This window comes from Herpailurus yagouaroundi, unplaced genomic scaffold (assembly GCF_014898765.1).
Source record: "Herpailurus yagouaroundi ecotype Mexico unplaced genomic scaffold, PumYag 184, whole genome shotgun sequence".
In the NCBI taxonomy this organism is placed as follows: domain Eukaryota; kingdom Metazoa; phylum Chordata; class Mammalia; order Carnivora; family Felidae; genus Herpailurus; species Herpailurus yagouaroundi.
In genome coordinates, this window is record NW_024412415.1 from 24,043,219 (window position 1) to 24,061,845 (window position 18,627).

Sequence of the window (18,627 nt, forward strand, 5' to 3'; positions counted from 1 at the left end):
CACAAAAATCCAAAATAAGAACATCTAATTAGTTCTCAGTATGAAAGGCTCTTTCATATTTACAAAAATTATGTCATTTCAAGATTTCACCAAAAAAGTGACTTTTCTAGTGCAGGTAATTCAGGACTCTGTGCTGTCAACCTGCTGAATTCTGCAGCTGGGCTCTTGCAGACACAAGGGTGCCCTCGTCCACTCACTCCTGTGCCCCTCCACAGCCCATACATCTTTCAGGAGCTCTTGGGAAGCCGGTGGACTCAGGCCACTTCTGCACCTTTGGGGTTCTGACTTCCTGCACAGGCCCCACCCCAGGGAGACAATGAGGGAGGACAGGAGATTCTCATTCAAAGGATGCTAAAGGGGTCCTGGCAGGCCGACCCCTGGATTTTACACCTTTCCCCAGAACCGTGGAACCACAGCATTTCAGATGTAGGATTCAATCTCCTCCTACTCACAGTTTTAAGAACAAAGGAAGACAAAAACCCACCTCCAGTGGAGGGACATGAAACATTTATCCCCACTCAGGGGCTAGGCATTCAGGGGACAGGCAGGAGGAATCTGCAGCAGTGATAGCCCAGGACGGATGTGGGTGGGTGAGGCCCAGCAGGCACTTCGTCTTGATGGCCTCATTCCAGGCAGGTTTTGACAGCAGCTTTGCTTCAGGGGCTGAGTGTTTGCATTTGCTGTCAAAGGGCAGATGCAGCTTCCAGAACCAGAACCCCAGGAGACAGTGGGAAGGGGATTTTAGAACGAGACAGACACCTGAGTTCAAATTCTGCTCCACTTGTGACACTCTGGGTGGCCTTGGACATGTGTCCAAATCTCTGCTTCCTTGTCTGTAATCCACCAGAATAACTGACACCCTACCTCTCTAGGTTTCAGGAGAAAACAGGCCTCCGCCGGCCGAGGTCAGCTCCAGGGAGTGGGCGGGACTCCTTACAGAGGGCGGGTGGTATTACAGAAATCACACAGCAGCTACCTGTGGGGCACAGTTATTTCATGGTCCGGCTCCAAAGCAGGCGGGAGCAGAGGGAAAAACACCCTGACCTTTCTCTGCTCTGCCCTCATCACCTGCTCATGCCTCCCAACCAGAAACCATCTGGCAAGGGAACCCGGGAGACGTAGGCCATGGGGCGGGCAGAGAGTGGATGGGGATAGCAGGGGTAGGTGGAGAAGATGGAACCTGACCAGCATGTTATCCTTATTTAGTCTTGTTATGAGGACCAAAAATGATGTATGTAAACGCTTAGTATGTAGCCTGATGTATAGCAGGGTCTCAGCAAATGAACATTATATCTCATTATGCCAATTCACAGTTAGGGTCTTTCAGGCAGCAGATGTCCTGCCTTATTTTCACACAAATAGCCCCCCAATACCCCTTAGACACCTGGTGCATGCTGAGACTCGGGGAGATAGAAGCCTTACTATGACACCAAGCCTGCCCTCGGGGAGAGAAGACATGGACATTGACGCCCATGAGACAGGAAAACAGGAGGTGACCAGGGTCACGAATGTGACTCGGCTTCCCAGCTGCAAGGTCCTCTAAGTCCGGGCCGTGGCTTCTGGTTCTCTTGTTTTCCATTCTACTCTGTTTAAAAGCTTTTTCTTCTTCCAATAAAATTCTAACTAGAATCCCTGCATATTGTAGAAAACACAAAACTTGCAGAAAAGCGTAAAGAAGAATAAAAATTACCCCTCTTTCCTCTCCAAAGACAAGCACTGTTATATTTTTATGAATCTCCCTCCTGTGTGTTCTGTTTTATAAAGTTGGTCTCATGTTAGATATGCAGTTTTGTATCCTGGTTGTTGTTTGGGGTTGTTTTTGTTTTCGCTTTCCACTTCTTTTATAAGGATTGAAATTGCTCCAAAAATGTCTTTTAATGACTCCATAAATCACATGGTTGGGAACATGAACCCAGAATCAGCAGACTCACCTCTAATTGCAGCTTCACCAGCCCTTAGCTGCGTGACAATGGACAAGTTACTTGGCTTCCCCCACCGTCAGCTTCTGCGTGTGTTAACCACTGCGGAGGGAGGATAGAGTGGGCGTCTCACAAAGTCATCGTGAATGAGAAATGAGATAATTACGTGAACCGATTAGCTCTGCGTCTGAGACATGGTAAACAGCTGAATGGTAGTTATCATAATGGTCATTATTAGTCCATAGTCTCTCCTCTGTTGGTGACTATCCAAGGTGCTTCTGATTTATTTTTAGTGAAGTAATCCTGCTATGACACTCTCGAACTTAAATCTCTTTCCATACTTCAACTTTTTCCTTAGGGTATATAAAGTTATGGTCCCAGGTACAAACACTTAAAAGTTCAAGTCCTGGAGCCGGGTGGTCAGGGCTTACATCTGGCTGTGTGATACTGGAAAGGTCACGTAACCTCTCTGTGCTTCAGTTGCCTCTTCTCTAAAAGGAGGTGATGATAGTGTCAGCTGTTGTGAGGGTTACATGAGATAAGAGATGCAAAGTGCCTGGCACAGGTAAACAAAATACATATTAGCCAGTGTTGTTACCGTGCATACTCCCAATTGTACTCCTTTATCCTTTATCCCCAACGGCTTTTAGCACTGGGCTGAGCACCAGTAGACTTCAATTAATACACATTAAATTGGATTAAAATTGGTTGGTAGGAGTGTTCCTTGAGTACTCGGGAAGATGCCCCGCCTCCTCGTTAGGAGGTTAACCCTCAGGCCAGCCCTCCTGCCCCGTCCTGTCCTCATCCAGCCCCACCCACACCCACAGCCTGTGTCTTTGGAAGGACCTTTCCTTTTGCCTCTGTTCAACTTACAACACTGTCTGCCTGTTACAGGCTTCTCTTGACAGACCCCAAATAGCATAAGGCCTCGGAGGCTTCTGAGATGATAGGCCAGAGTCCCTGTCTCCATCACTGCGACCTAAGGTTGAAGAACCCTTTCTGGAACCTGGGCCCAGAGCCTTTCTCCTATTTCTCACCCCCAGCCTCCTAGTCCTGAGAGCATCAAACTACTTTATCCCATGCTTAAGGATCTGAGCTTAAGGACCTGAGCACCTATTATGCACGGGGCACTGTCCAAGAGGCCAGATGATGCCCAAGCTGGCTCCTACCTAAAGCAGAAAACTTCATGGCCTATAAATCAACTGTTAGTGTTTGGTTCTTGCTGGAAACATAAAAATACATGAATAAACTTTGGTGCTTCAGAGCAAACCCTAGAGATAACCCCAGGAACATAAGCTAATCCACCGTAAGACCAAATGAGAAGGTTGATTTATGTCAAAGGGGTGGGTGGGGTAAATAACCCAGAATCCCAGCAATACAGGCAAACCAGGACACCGCAGCTGGGGTGTTGGCAAACACACCATGAGCTGCCGCCAGGTTTGCACATAGCTACCAACCTCCCGTAGAAATGCACCATTTGGCAGGTAGTAGGTTGATTCACAAAGAGGGTGAATTTCCACACACTGGATGTATGGGATGGATGAACAAGGGGCTAGTGCCACGATCTATGCTTTCCAGTGGGAATTCTCCTACAACACAGCTTGAAACTCGGGTGTTGGATTCTCAGAGGTGACTTCCATCCTGCTTAATAGGAATACCCTTCTTTTTACTCCAGAGCAAACTGTCAGTGTGTTCATCCCACAAAATTTATTAGACACCTGCTATGTGGAAGGCACTGTATCAGGATTACTGGATTAATTATTACCTAGAACAGGAAGGGCAAATACACAGCAAGCATGCCATAAATCCCTCTCCTTTGCCCAAGGCGGACACGAGTCTTCCCAAGAACCTGGGTGTAGCCTCAGAACCCATCTCAACACAGGGCTCTGGGCAGTCCTATCAATCAAGTGGACTTGGCATACCCTGTGAAACCTGTTTGCCACGTTGGAGCTAAAACCCTACAGGTATTTAGAGAATATGTGGACAGCAAAAGAGAGGAGTCCAAGCAGCAACCAGCCATTTTGGAATGAGGTGGGGTAATTTCAGAAACAGCCCAATAGACGGTCGTGACAACGCAGGGGAAGTCAAGGCCGTCTTAGGAGCCTTAGCAGTAGGTCCAAGCGAAGAGTCAGACTCTCCTATGTGATCTTGAACATGTCCCTTCACCTCTTGGGCCCCAGGTTTCTTATTTATAAAAGGAGACGATGATAATACCTACTTTACAGGGTTGTTATGACGAGTAAATGAGATGATGCCCTGTGAAGTGTTTAACGAACCTGTCTAATAGCAAGGAGTGTACTTGTAGTAATTATACATAGACTGCATTTAGGTAAAGAAGAGTAAAATAAGTTCCCCTCTCTAAACAGCCCAGTAGAAGGACTTTCTGAGCATTTGACAAGATGGAAAAATTTTAGGCCCAAGTGCCAGCACTAGTTATCTTATTTCCATCAGAAAATGTTCTCCTTGACCCCCACAGAGCTAGTGCCCAGGAACTGTTCCAGAATATAGAGATGTGGTCATTAGGGCATATGCTTCTTAATTAGAGCTCTGTCCACCCCAAAAGTGACCCCATCAAACAGAGGCAAAGCTAAAAAATGGCAGTGTGTTCTCTCGCTTTTGTCAGATGCCTGAAAGGTGATAATATCCTTCAATTTATGAAAGGGGACTTTTAACAAATACTAACTACCAGTTTATGAAAGGGGACTCTTAACAAATACTAACTACCAATTTATAAAAGGGGACTAGTCCAACAGGATTGTATCTAGAAATGGGTGAGAATGCTAGGTATACCAGATTCCTATTCTGCCTTCTTCTGTTGGATAGTGATTATTGTATTACAAATACACCAGACGTCCCCTGTAGACATTTAGCAAATACAGAGAAAGAAAAAGAAAAATATATAAAGCATTCATAATCCCACCACCCAGGGGGAAAAAACGTTGGTGTCAACCCATCTAGACTTTACCCTCTGCATTTTTAAATTTTAAAAGTATAAGATTTTTAATTTAAAACATCCACTCAAATTCTCTGGGTCTCTCCCTTTCCCCCTCCACCTTTTCACTTCAGTGTATCATTACCAGTTCAAGATCCAGTTCATCAACCAACTTGAGAAACCAGTAGAACCAACGTTTACTATGACACTCCTGGGAACAAAAGAGGAAAACCAGAAAATTACCATCACTCTGTGAGTACAAGTTGCAGCCCCGTCTCTGGTGACGACGTGCTGCTTTTTCTCGCAGGGTCTAGATGGACCCTGTGCTCTTCAAGGGTCAGGCCGGACACAGCTTATTCTTCTCAGCCCATATAACTGTTCCAAACATCTTTCAGACGGGACGTACCCCCGAGCCCAGCCCCGCAGATTGCTTTATGATGGAACTACCCGGGTTTGCAACGATTCATTGCCCTGTGAGCTGAGTGGAGAGGGAAGCCGGAGGTGGCGAGAGCCATCCACAGTGCAGGAAGAAGAGCCGGGCAGGGAGGAGCAGGGAGGGCTGGAGCAGGTGTCCACAGGACGGCCCGGAGTCCCTTTCCAGTGAGTTCTGAGAACCGTAACACAGAAATAAAACTGGTTTCAACTTCGCACACATTTCCCATCTCGGTCAGCCTGCACTGCCAGCCTGCCCATCTGTCCTTTGCCCTGTTACACACCTGCTCACAAGGCAAACAGTGGCCTCATGCCTCCCTCAGAGGCTCGCCAGCTTCACTGGCCAGAAAAAGGCTGCTTTCTCTCAGCATCTCCACCTTCAGCATGGGGTCTTTCTGGGAAGCGACACTCCACCTGCTCCAGGGACAGTCCTCAGGTCTGGAAAATGGCCCCCAGCTTTGGATCTCTGATCATCAATCACATTGATTCCATCATTCAGCAAGTGTTTGTGCTATGCCCCAGAGGTAGAGGACCCTAGCCCTAGTATGCTCACAGCCGAGCAGGGTAGATGGATTCCTGAACAATTCTTGACAACATTCTGCAGGAGGAGCAATGGCGAGCTGTGCAGGGGAACCCTCCATCCACCTGTCTCGCCCTAAATCCAGGGTTACCTCTGCACTGTCCTAGATCTCTCCTGGGAAATAGCTCCATAGTGGGAAGTCACTGTGGCTTTCCATGCTTCTCAGTCAATGTTGGGACATGTTAATGTCTTGGAGATTAGTGAGTAAAGCTGCTAATGATATCTAAGGGCCTGCATTTAAATCTTGCTCCAAATTGGTCCATCACCTAAACATGTGGTTTTCTGTTACTGTTATACTTTGTTGTTTCTATTTATATGGGGAGAAAAAAAAGGACTAGTGGGAAAATAAGAGTGTGGTGTGGCTTTACTTAAACCCACAGAGAGCTGAACTGCCACGAGGTCATTGCCAAAGCCCCATTGTCTTCTCTTTCCTGATGTGTTAGTGTTGAAGCTAGGAAACCTGAGCTAAAGAAGGTTACCAGATTCACTATGGCAGAACTCTCAGAGCCTTTTAAATATGTTAACACAGGGGCGCCTGGGTGGCGCAGTCGGTTAAGCGTCCGACTTCAGCCAGGTCACGATCTCGCGGTCCGTGAGTTCAAGCCCCGCGTCAGGCTCTGTGCTGATGGCTCAGAGCCTGGAGCCTGTTTCAGATTCTGTGTCTCCCTCTCTCTCTGCCCCTCCCCCATTCATGCTCTGTCTCTCTCTGTCCCAAAAATAAATAAATGTTAAATATGTTAACACAGTGGCCCCTGGGTGGCTCAGTCAGTTAAGTATCTGACTCTTGATTTGGGCTCAGGTCATGATCTCACAGTTTGTGAGTTCAAGCCCCACATAAGGTTTTTTGCTGACAGAGTGGAGACTGCTTGGGATATTCTAAATAAATAAATAAATAAATAAATAAATAAATAAATAAAAATATCCTAACATAGGATGTAGCATGGTTTTCCCAATATTAATAGTCTGGCATACCATTGCTTTTTCTAAAAACAGTCTGTCCAACACCAGTTTGGGAAAAGCAACAGAAAAGACCTCCCTAAGTCACTCAGGCAAGCCTAACATATCCTGCATGTGCCCAAACATGACTTTGTTGTTACAGATAAACTGGGTCTGATTTCCTTTGTATCTTCAAGGGATCAAGAAATTACTAGTAATAAAACCTATTCCTTCCTTATCACGTTGGATTTGGATATCGGTGAGCTGGTCATGATCAAGTTCAAGTGGGAAAATGGCGCAGTATGGACCAATGTCTGGAACACGGTCCAAACCATCATCCCATGGAGCAGAAGGCCCCTCTACTCGGGTCTTGTTGCAAAGACCATCAGAGTCAAGGCGGGAGAAACCCAGCAACGGTGAGTGCAAACACAGCCTTCCCTGACACCTGTCATGCACCTGCATGTACCAGCACTTCCGTAATTAATACTTACATTTATATCATAAAGTGTGCATTATCATGTCCTCATGATGGCTTATAGATGCTCAGAAATGTGAAATGACCATCCTGAGTTCACACAGCCATAGGTGGAAGGACCAAGGTCTTCTGACTCCCAGTCCAGTCTCTTCCCACTGCCTGTGGTTAACAGCTACCTGCCTCTGGAGTTTGAGAAACCACCTCAGTGGCGCAGTGCTTTTCAAACTTCAGCATGCAGGTGAATCACCAGGAGATGTCCAAGGACTGTACTTTGGCAAGGACCAAGTTGTGACATTTCCTTTTTATTGTTCACCCAGAGAAATGCTTGTAACAGATCACAATCTCAAAATCTCATTCTGTGATGGTGCCTTTCAAATCTTAGAGTGCCAAAGAGTCAGTGGGAAGCTTATTAAATATGCAGAATTCCTGAAGCCACCTCCAGAGCTCCTGATTTATGGTGGTTTGTGAAGGGACCCAGGACACACATTTGCTAATAAAAGCCCTAAGAAATTCTGATGTGGACCAATGGAGTAAGCCTTAAGAAATGCTACTCTGTGTGATTTAACATCTCCCTTGGCCCCAAGGTCCCCAGGGACAATAAGGGGTTGGGGACAGAGTAGGACATAAAAGAAAGAAAGGGTGGTCCAGCTGTGCCTTCAGTCCTATCAGCAGAGCAGAGGGACGCCCAACATATTTTGTCATGGCAACCATGCCCATGAAAGGAGAATTCTGTCCTTCCCCAGACCATTCCTCCTCCTCCCCATTGTATTCAGGAAACTTGTCTCTCCTCTCCCACCTTCCTTTGTTGGAAAGCCCATTTCTCTCTTTGGCTTGTCCTCAGTAGAGATGGAAAACAGCAGGCCTCTCACCTCTGAACTACATTCCTCCCTCCCCCGACAGGCTTCATGGCCAGGAGCGGTCCCATGGCAGATTTATGCCCCGGAGTCCTTTACACAACTGCGCTCTGAGATTTTATCTCCCTGGGATACAAAATCCTGGCAATTACTAAGAGCATACTCTGCAGCCTGCCAACAGATTTCTCCACATGATCAATTTGAGAAAATTAAACTGTTTCTCTCCTCGTATACACTTAGCTATTCTTGCATGACTTTCTGGCCCTTTAGAAGAGCTCTACTTCTGAAAACCACCCTTCCCCGCATTCTCTCAGCTAGATGGTAATTCCTCAGTTCTAGAGGCTGTTCACCATGACGATTCTCTGTGACTTGACCTGAAAAGCTGTATAAAACACAACACAACCTTCTCACTGGTGCTTACCCACACGGTTCTGAAGAAGGAAAGGGCAGAGGGAAGGGAATGGTGCTTACAGAGCTCCCACCGCGTGGTGGGCACAGAATTAAGTCTAGAGTGTTAGTCTCATGTAACCTTCCCAATGACCCTCTGAAATGGGTAGGACTGGCTGTGCAGATCAGGAAGCTGAGGCTCATAGATAGACATTACACAGCTTGGGCTGATAATTGTCTGGGCCCAGATCTGATTCAGGGTTTGTCTGATTCATTGCCTATTTACTGCCCATGCACTGTTTCCAACAGTCCCTTCCTCTATTAATCTTGGCCCCATGAATTTGACTTTCCTTAGTCTAAGCCAGCAGAGTTGCAGGGCTGGACATTAATATACATGCGTATCAAACCCTTCCTTGGAGCTGTAAGAGGTACATGCTGGACAAAGAGAAGGGGTTGTGGGACCCATTGTTTTTTAAGTTGCAAGTACTCAGTGCCTCCCTGTGCATCTTCACACTATGAGGTGCCATTAGGGGAAAGCAAAAAAATCTGAGCTGTGACTCTGTATAAAGAAATTCCAGGTTCTAATTAGGAAAACAAGACGCATTAATTTTACTAATAACACGCTCCATCCCAGTGCTTCTCAAGCCTTAATGTGCACAGGAATCATCTGGGAATCGTGTTGAAATGCAATTAAAATGCAGGTTGGGCGGGGCCTGAAATTCTGCATCTGTAACAAGCTCCCAGGTGCTGCTGATGTTGCTGGCACACGGACCACACTTTGTGTAAGTGAAGGTCTAGTATTGCATGGTCTAGGAAGCCTAGAAGAAAGACATCGGATCAGGGATGCTGTGCTACAGCAGGCTTTGGGGAGGCCAGGAGGCGTTCCTGGAGAGACAGGCAGCGAGCAAAGCAGTAATGTAGGCAGAATCCACAGACCCATGTCTGCCAGTCCTAAGCTCAAATTCCACTTGCTGGTCGCCACCTGTGTAGCCTCGGACACCGACTGCACCGCTCTCAGTTCTTCCGTGATAAATGGAATTCACAATATATGTCTCGTGAGACTAATAACAACTACCAATTTTTGAGCACCTCCACAATCCGTAATCCCAGAGCCAGGGTGTAAATATTCAACCTCATAACTCTTAATCTCTCTGCTAACTACAAGGGGGAAAAATGGTTAAGTAACTCGTTCTGTGCCTCCATGGGAGGAATTCAGTGAGAGGTGATTTTCTCTTCCAAAGACACAGAGTCAGGGATGAAAGGGCCCGTTGTGGTTGAAGAGACAGGACAGATAACATTGATTCTACAGCAGGACATAAAAAGTGATCGGCTGAACATAATGAGAAAATGTTCAATTTCCACAGTAATCATGTAAATGCAAACCAAAGATCAATGAAATTAGCACTGGTCACCCATTAGTTTGGCGGGAATTAAAAAACAGACAATATCCAGAGTTGGTAAAGGAGTGGAGAAACGGGCATTCTCATACACTATTCGTGGGAATGTAAATTATGGAGCTTCTGCAGGAGTATTTCATTCAATGACTAACATTTAGTGAGCACCTACTTTATGCTAGGTATACAGCAGTGAACAGAATAGACAAAGCCTTTGGTCTCATGGAGCTTACATTATCAAAATTTTAAATACACCTAAGACCCAGAATTTTAACTCTAGGTATCTCTCCTGGATAAATACTCCAAACATCCACAAAACATATATAGATACAAAAATGTCTATTGCAGTACTATCTGTAAATGGTAAACCATTGGGAAAATCTCAATATCCATCAATAGGAAAGTGGCTATAATGTGCGGTGGTATATCCATACAATGGGATATCGTGCAGGAGGTGAAAAAGAATGAAATAGATTCATATGGATTGTTATGAACAGGTCTCCAAGTACATTACTTGATGACAATGAAAAATTTCAGAAAAATGCATACATTATACATACATTACATACAAAAATACATACATTATAATCCCACTTCTATTAAGAATTCTTCTGTTTGGGGCACCTGGGTGGCTCAGTTGGTTGAGCGTCCGACTTTGGCTCAGGTCATGATCTCACGGTCCGTGAGTTCGAGCCCCATGTCGGGCTCTGTGCTGAGAGCTCAGAGCCTGGAGCCTGCTTGAGATTCTCTGTCTCCCTCTCTCTCTGCCCCTCCCCTGCTCATGGTTGCACGCTCGCTCGCTCTCTCTCTCTGTCAAAAATAAATAAACATTAAAAAAAAAAGAATTATTTATGTTTGCATATGAACATTGATATATGTATAAATGCATAGAAACAGGTCTGGAAATACATAAGCCAAACCAAGAAAGTGGAGGAGAGTGATATTGATGAAGGGTGATGGCAAAGAGGACCTTTTAATATTTGACTTCACTTATATCTTTACCATTTGAATTTTTCAAAATTGCATTCACAAATTACTCATAATACTCTTTATTTTAGCTTTCTTGAGATATAATTGACAAAATTAAGATACTTAAAGTGTACATCAGTGTGATTTGATATATGTATACATGTGAAAGGATCCTCCCCATCCAGTTAACTAACACATTCATCACCTAACTCATACATAGTACAGTGTTACCAACTATAGTCACTGTGTTTTACATTAGATCCTCAGACCTTATTCATCTTACAGCTGAAAGTTTGTACCCTTTCACCAACCTCTCCCTATCTCCCCTCCCTCCAAGCCCTGGGAATCACTTTTCTACTGTTTCTATGACTTTTACTTTTTTTTTTTTTTTTTTGGATTCCACATATAAGTGATACCATGCAGTATTTGTCCTTCTCTGTCTGCCTTATACACTATTTTAATTATAAAAGTCTGATTTAATGAAGACTTGACCTTAGATATAATTCAAAAAAAGTGAGGAAGGCAGGCAGGCAGGAAGGGAAAGAAAGAGAAAGAAAAGAAAGAAAGAAAGAAAGAAGAAAGAAAAAGAAAGAAAGAAAGAAAGAAAGAAAGAAAGAAAGAAAGAAAGAAAGAAAGAAGGAAGGAAGGAAGAAGAAAAACCATAAACTAGAATTCTTTGTGACTACTGACACTTTTGTCCTAATGGATACAAGTTAGCAAACAGCATCTCAGGCCAAGCTAATGAACAGTCAGAGCAGTCTAGCGGTTGGTCTCCAAGAGAGACCACAAACACAGAGCAATGTCTTCTCGAGCTGGACAGTGTCTGCACCAATAAGAGGAAGGGGCTGGGCTTACAGGGCTGAGCCCTGCAGAGGCTGGTGACAGTGGCCTCATGCCCGGGGACCTTTAAGAACAGCACTGGCAAACTGGAGCCTGCCCAAAGAAAGAAGGCTGGGGAGAGAAGCCTGCCTTGTGAGGAACAGTTGAAGGAACTGCAAATGTTTGCCCTGGAGTCAGGGCAGTGCAGTGAAAGGAACAATAGTTACCCTCAAATCTTTGACGTGCTGTGGTTGGGGAGAAAAAAGGAGAACAGCCCCAAGGACTTTCTGTTCTCACAGAGCTGAAATCACCCCAGTGCAGAGCTCTAGGAAGCAGCCTTACACTGATTGCTCTTACAGACTTGGGTTTGGTTTTTCTCTGAAGTTATGAAAATATTTGTGAACATAAGAATCTAATTTTTTAAAAATAGCATGCATTACATAAATTGAGTATTTATTTACAAAGGATGAAACACTTCAATAAGCTCCATCTAAAAGCTGATGCTGTTTGCTTTATGTTTTCTGTTCAGAATGACATTTTGCTCCGAAAACACGGATGGCCTACAACTCCAACCAACCCAGGAGAAAACCTTTGTGAGATGTAACAGAAACTCTAAAAAACTGAAGGGAAACATCAGATGAGCTTTAATGAAGACCCAATGTGAAAAACAAATGATCTTATTCCTCCTCTGGAATGGTTACTTTATCTGGAAACCCAAGTTATATAAACAATGTTGCATAAAGTTGAAATAAAGTTTAGATTTAAAGGAGGTGTACAGTTTCACGATTCTAAACTGAGCTTTTAAAAACTTAATTATGGGGGAACCTGGGTGACCCAGTTGGTTAATCATCTGATTCTTTCCGCTCCAGTCATGATCTCACGGGTCGTGAGTTCAAGCCCCACATTGGGCTCTGAACTGATAGCACAGAGCCTGCTTGGGATTTTGTCTCCCTCTCTCTCTGCCCCTCCCCCATACTCTCTCATTTTCTTTCTCTCTCTCTCTTTCTCAAAAACAAACATTTTAAAAAATTAAGATAAGGGGGCACCTGGGTGGCGCAGTCGGTTAAGCGTCCGACTTCAGCCAGGTCACGATCTCGCGGTCCGTGAGTTCGAGCCCCGCGTCGGGCTCTGGGCTGATGGCTCAGAGCCTGGAGCCTGTTTCCGATTCTGCGTCTCCCTCTCTCTCTGCCCTTCCGCCATTCATGCTCTGTCTCTCTCTGTCCCAAAAATAAGTAAAAACGTTGAAAAAAAAATTTTTAAAAAAATTTAAAAAAAATTAAGATAAGTAAATGAATAAAATTATATTATGTAACTGTATTCAAATATTTGTAACTAAAAATTTCCTGATTAGATCTCTGATTACACAGTAATATATGCAAATATAAGTACAAATAAGAGCCATTTTAGATTCTTTGTCCTAATTTACAATGTCTTTTACAGTTAAGTCAAATTTTCCATATTTCCTTCCTAGTTTATTCTGATCCGTTTTTTGAACCATGCTGGAAAGGTACTTTTTCATTACAAAACTAATGCTTCAATAAAGTGAAATTCCAATTAATCGCTAGTCGTATGTCCCAAAGTACACATCCTTTAAGACAATTCAGCTCACTAAAAGAAAAATTCTAATTAAACTAATAGCTGCCATCATACAAATTATACAATTATTTCACTGACTCAAACCAGTAAAAGTAGAATTCTCCTAAAACTATAATGATAGCATGAAAGCTGGACAGTTGGTCACTCTAACAATTAAATCACTATGGCAATAAGTCCAATTTTTCTCTTTCACTAATGCTTGCAACAAAAGCTAAGGGAAAACTTACCTCAAAGAGTTAGATACCAAATTTCAAACTGTCCAGTAAATGAAAGAATGATGCTTTAACCAGCAAATTCCATCACAAAGCATGGGAAGGAAATATGAGACATGTCAGGACTTGGATATGTATGTGCTTCAAGCAACTCAGAGAACACTGTGCACACTAAACAACCTTCCCTGACATTCACACAGTCTCAGCTCTGCACAGCTCATAACTCGCCTGCTCTTCTCAGAGCACGATACAGCAGACCTGGTGAAACACAAATCCCTAAAAGACATCTGCCTCTGATGCAATCAATTTTAAGATTGTCTTGTATGATTCACTTTAATTTCCTTTGGAAAGACCCACAAGACTAAAGGATAGGAGTGTGGTGATGGGGAGGGGGGCGGGAAGAACAGCTTGGTCAATGTCACCTTCTGTCCTGAATGCTAATCTTGCCTGCAAAAGCACCTGACCACACTTTTCAGTAAAGTGTGTTGTGTGTGTGTCTAGAAATGATAGTCAAATGAACAGTATGTCCCATCATGTCTAAAATACCAAGATTTGGGGTGCCTGGGTGGCTCAGTCAGTTAAACGTCTGACTTCGGCTAAGGTCATGATCTCTCGGCTCGTGAGTTTGAGCCCCACATCAGGCTCTGTGTGGACAGCTCGGAGCCTGGAGCCTGCTTTGGGTTCGGTGTCTCCCTCTCTTTCTGCCCCTCCCCCGTTCACACTCTGTCTCTCAAAAATAAGTAAACGTTAAAAAAATTTTTTAAATACCAAGATTTACAATAAAATACCAAGATTTACATTTGCATTGAATTGGCATGTATTATCATTTACTGAACCAGAAGGAATTTAAAATATCACTTTTTAAAAACAACACAAAAACACTCTCGGCTATAAACCCTACTGAGCCTATGCACATGCATGCCAGGAAGCACGGAAAAGAAAACTCATATCAGCCTGAAGTCTTGACGACCAGAAACAGCCCGAATGTCTGCCAGGGTGACACGTAAAAGAGCTATGGTATATTCTTACTAATGGAATGCTAACCAGGAGTGACAAAGATGAACCAAAGCTACATACACAACAGGAACAGGGCTGACCTAGGGGGATGATACTCAGTGAGGCACCCAGGGTGCAAAATTTAAGGGAGCACTCATGGGTTTGTATATTCACACAAAGGCATAATATATATATATATATATATATATATATATACACACACACACACACACACATATACATACATATATATATATATATATATATATGGTATAATACAAGCAAGACTAAACTATATTGTTAGAGATGAATACATAAGTGATAAAATCCTAAGTTAAAAGCAGTAACACCACTGCCACAACACCACCACCGTGATACCTCTAAGGAAGCAGGAAGTGACCACCAGCGTTCCAGGGGCCACCAAGATGGTACTTGTCACTCGGGTGGTAATGCCAGGTGTTCATTTTTAAAACCATTTTTTAAACTGTACCTATGTATGTTATACACTCACTTTTAGTATGGATGTCACGTTGTGCGATAGGGGAAAAAAAAAACAAGAAGAGAAAACGCAGAGTCAAAACCAACATTTGTCTACTACAGTGATTGATGCATTTCGGTGTGAATGTCGTTTCACACAAAATACAATTAGAAATTATTTCATCTTTAGAAGGAAAACTTGAAGTGACACGGCACGTCATAACATTTGAGGCAGAGAAGTCAATAAGGAACCAGCATGACAAATGGTTAACTGGAACATTCGAAACTCCTCTTGGCACGGGTTATTTTCACTTGGGAAGATGTGTTCGTCGACATCCCATTTTCTGAAGTACGTCTTGGTAGGGAAGTCAAATAGGGAGACTGAATAATGCAGCCACATCTGTTCATCGCACATGCAAAATGCTGGCTCGTGCACTGATTATACGCACCTCTCTCCAAAGAATCTGTATTTATGAGCCCACTCAGGAAAGATAACGCTGGCATCCTGCCTTTCAGGCAAAAGCCTGTTTGTGCTTTTCCTTCTAAGAGAGCACAAGGAAAGAAACGGAGGGGCGTCAATTACACTGCAGCTGGGCTCTCGGAGGTGCATGAAGTCAGAGAGGAAGAAACAAGCGCTCCATTCAACTCGAAATGAATGCTCTCTCCTCCAGAGCAAAGCCGACCGTCCTCAGCGTTCACCTTCATAACGCTGCTGCAAATATTGTGAAAGCTTTGACTGTAGTTGCACATCCCTGGGCGGCAAAGCAAGAAGGCGAGCAGCCCCGGGCACTGCCTGCTCCCCCACGGAGCCGGGTGAGAGGAGAGTCAGATGGATGGGAGACAGAGACAAGCAAGGGCAAGAAAAAAGAAGGCAGTCCCAAGAGTCGCCGTCTACCTGCTAACCTTACAGGATGCTACATATTTCTCCTGGAGTCCCAGCCGCCAAACACCCCAACCTTTTCCCATCTCTGTCTTTTCTTATACCTCCTCCCCACTCTTCTCCTCTTTCCCCAGTTCCCTCCTCCCTGCCAAAAGGCATCTTATCCAGACCCGGTTATTCTCACCAGTTACTTGCTAGGTCAGCCCAGCCCTCAGGGATCTTTCTTGTCTCTGAGTGCCCGCTGCGGCTGCCTTGGTCCTCCTCCGTCATTCCATCCCGTTCAGCCTCTGTGGCTCCTCCTCGGTCTCCTTGCCCTCTGCTCAACCTCTCCAGGTTGGCTCTCCCAGGGGCTGAGCGTCCTCTGCTCCCTCAGTGCTCTCTCCTTGGGCATCCTCGGCCACTCTGCTGGCTTTGTCGTTGACCATGTCGTCGGCCAACCATTCCCACCTTGCGGCTCCAGGGTGGGGCTCTCCCCTGAGATGCAGTTGCCCACATAGCAGGGCCCCACGTCTCACAAGCCCAGAATGTTCCAAACTGAACCTCTCTTCCCTCCCAAATATTCAGGTCTCCAGGCTCCCTGCTCTGAATGTCCACACCATGCCTCAACTGCCGATGTCCCACATGGGGGAAAGGGGGACATGTCATCTACAATGCTTCCTCTTCTCTGGGCCCCCATGCTATTGAACAGTCACCAAAGCCTTCAGCAATGTGTCCTCATCTCTGCACCATGGCTGCCATCATTCCAGCCTCCGCCACCACTCCCCATCCTGGACGTTTTCAACAACTTCCCACCTCTTCCTGCTGCATCCACTCTTCTCTTTCAATCCATTCTCATCGCAGCAACTAGGGCGAGCCTTAAAAAAGAGGGAAAAAAAGGTCAGATCCTATTGCCCTGCATAAAGCCCTTCAAAGGAAAAAGTCCCAAATCATTACCCTGAGCTCCAAGGCCTCTTGCCAAGCCCCGCTCTTCCCTCCCATCAGTCTCCTCGCCCAAGTTCACTCCATTGTCATCCACCAAGTCCCAACCCAGCCCACACATTGGAACTGCCCCAGAAGCACCCATCTATCTGCCCTCGAGATTTTCATTCACTTGGTCTGGGCAACACCCCGCATCAAGACTTAAAACCTTTCCAGGTGTTTCTAACATGCACAACGTTTGAGAACTGTCAGTCTAGACACTCGGGCCATTTTTCAGTTCCCTCAAAAATGCAAAAGCTCCCTCCTGCCTCAGGGCCTTCACTTATTCTACTGCCCACACCCCCTCCTCTTCCAGGCTCTCATGTGCACTGCATCAGGGACAATTTAACAAGGATGACCCCACCCTCCACCAGCCTCTACCAGCTTACCCTGCTCTACATACTCTTAACGTCTTTTTATTCTGGTAAATCCTTGGAGCCATGAACAAAACGAGAAATCGGTAATACTGATCCTGTTTTTATATAAAACTTTGATATTTTATTCATCATAGGTATTTCTTTTTCCATTGATTTCGATCTTTTAAATATATTGTATTAGGGGCAGCTGGGTGGCTCGGTTGGTTGAGCATCTGACTTCGGCTCAGGTCATGATCTCACGGTTTGTGAGTTCGAGCCCCGCATTGGGCTCGCTGCTGTCATTGCAAAGCCCACTTCAAATCCTCTCTCTGCCCCTCTCTCTGCCCCTCCCTTGCTCATACTTGCTCTCTCTCTCTCTCTTAAAGATAAACCTTATATATATATATATACACATATATATAATATATATATGCATTATATATATTGCATTATATATATATTGCATTATACATATAATATATATATATTGCATTAAAATATTATTTATTTTCATAACAGGTTCTGGAGCCCCTCTTAAACTGTGTACCCAGGGCCACCACCTCACCCTTGATCCGGCAATTTGTGGGACCGATTATTCAATGTCTCTCCTCCCCCACAGGAAGTGAAGCTCTATGAAGTCAGGGAGAGTTTCTAGCTGTCGGCTGCTTTATTTGAAGTGCCCAGCCCACTGTGGCACAGAGTTGCCATCTTGCAAATACGTGTTGAACCCACAAGTGATGGTCATCTTTTTAGAGGTAAGTCTTATCTTTCCGAGTAAACTGTAAACTCCAACTAGTGCATCCATTCACAATAGAGTTCATAGCTTCCTCGTTACAATCAAGCACACAGCCAGGTTGGTGTCGGGCTTGGCTTCCCGGCCCACCTCAAGGACACCCCCATCGCTTCCCACCTACTAGCCCCCTCTCAGCCTGGCTCAGCCTCTGCCTGTCAGTTCATTAAAAGCCCTTGTGTTCCTTGACTACATTTTTACTTTTCATCTGTGTCTGTCACAAAAAGGGTTTTCTAGAGACCGAGAACTCTCTTCATGCCAAATAAGTTAGAGTTGTGAGTGACCCTAAAGATCATCTGGAGCAGTGCTTCTCAGACCGTACTGTGCATGGGGACCTTGTCAAGTGCCATTTCTGACTCAGTAAGTCTGCCATGGAGCCCGAGATCCTGCGTTTCCAGCAAGCTCCCAGGTGATGCCATTGCTGGTCTCCAGGTCCCACTGTCAGCACAAACGTAGGAACGCAGACCAGCGTTCCCCACCCTCGTCTGGTGTTACGCATCACCTGGGCGCAGATGAAAACACCGCTTCCCAGACCCCCTCCCGTGGAGATTCTAATTCAGCAGGGCGAGCGCAGATCCCAGAGATTTTTATTTTTATAAGTTCTCTGGGTAATTCTTCTCATCAGAACATTTGGGACAACACTGACCTCATCCAAAACCTTCCTTT

At 44.9% G+C, this 18,627-nt stretch overlaps 1 protein-coding gene across 1 annotated transcript in view; it reads left to right on the top strand.

Annotated features, from left to right (window-relative positions):
- Positions 1-12,466, top strand: part of LIPC (lipase C, hepatic type) — a 161,297-nt gene extending 148,831 nt beyond the window's left edge. The window contains exons 8-10 of the mRNA XM_040492818.1: positions 4,986-5,103; positions 6,997-7,215; positions 12,227-12,466. Coding sequence (XP_040348752.1) covers positions 4,986-5,103; positions 6,997-7,215; positions 12,227-12,338 — 449 coding nt within the window. The 3' untranslated portion in view covers positions 12,339-12,466. The remainder of the gene's footprint in view (positions 1-4,985; positions 5,104-6,996; positions 7,216-12,226) is intronic.
- Positions 12,467-18,627: the final 6,161 nt, after the last annotated feature.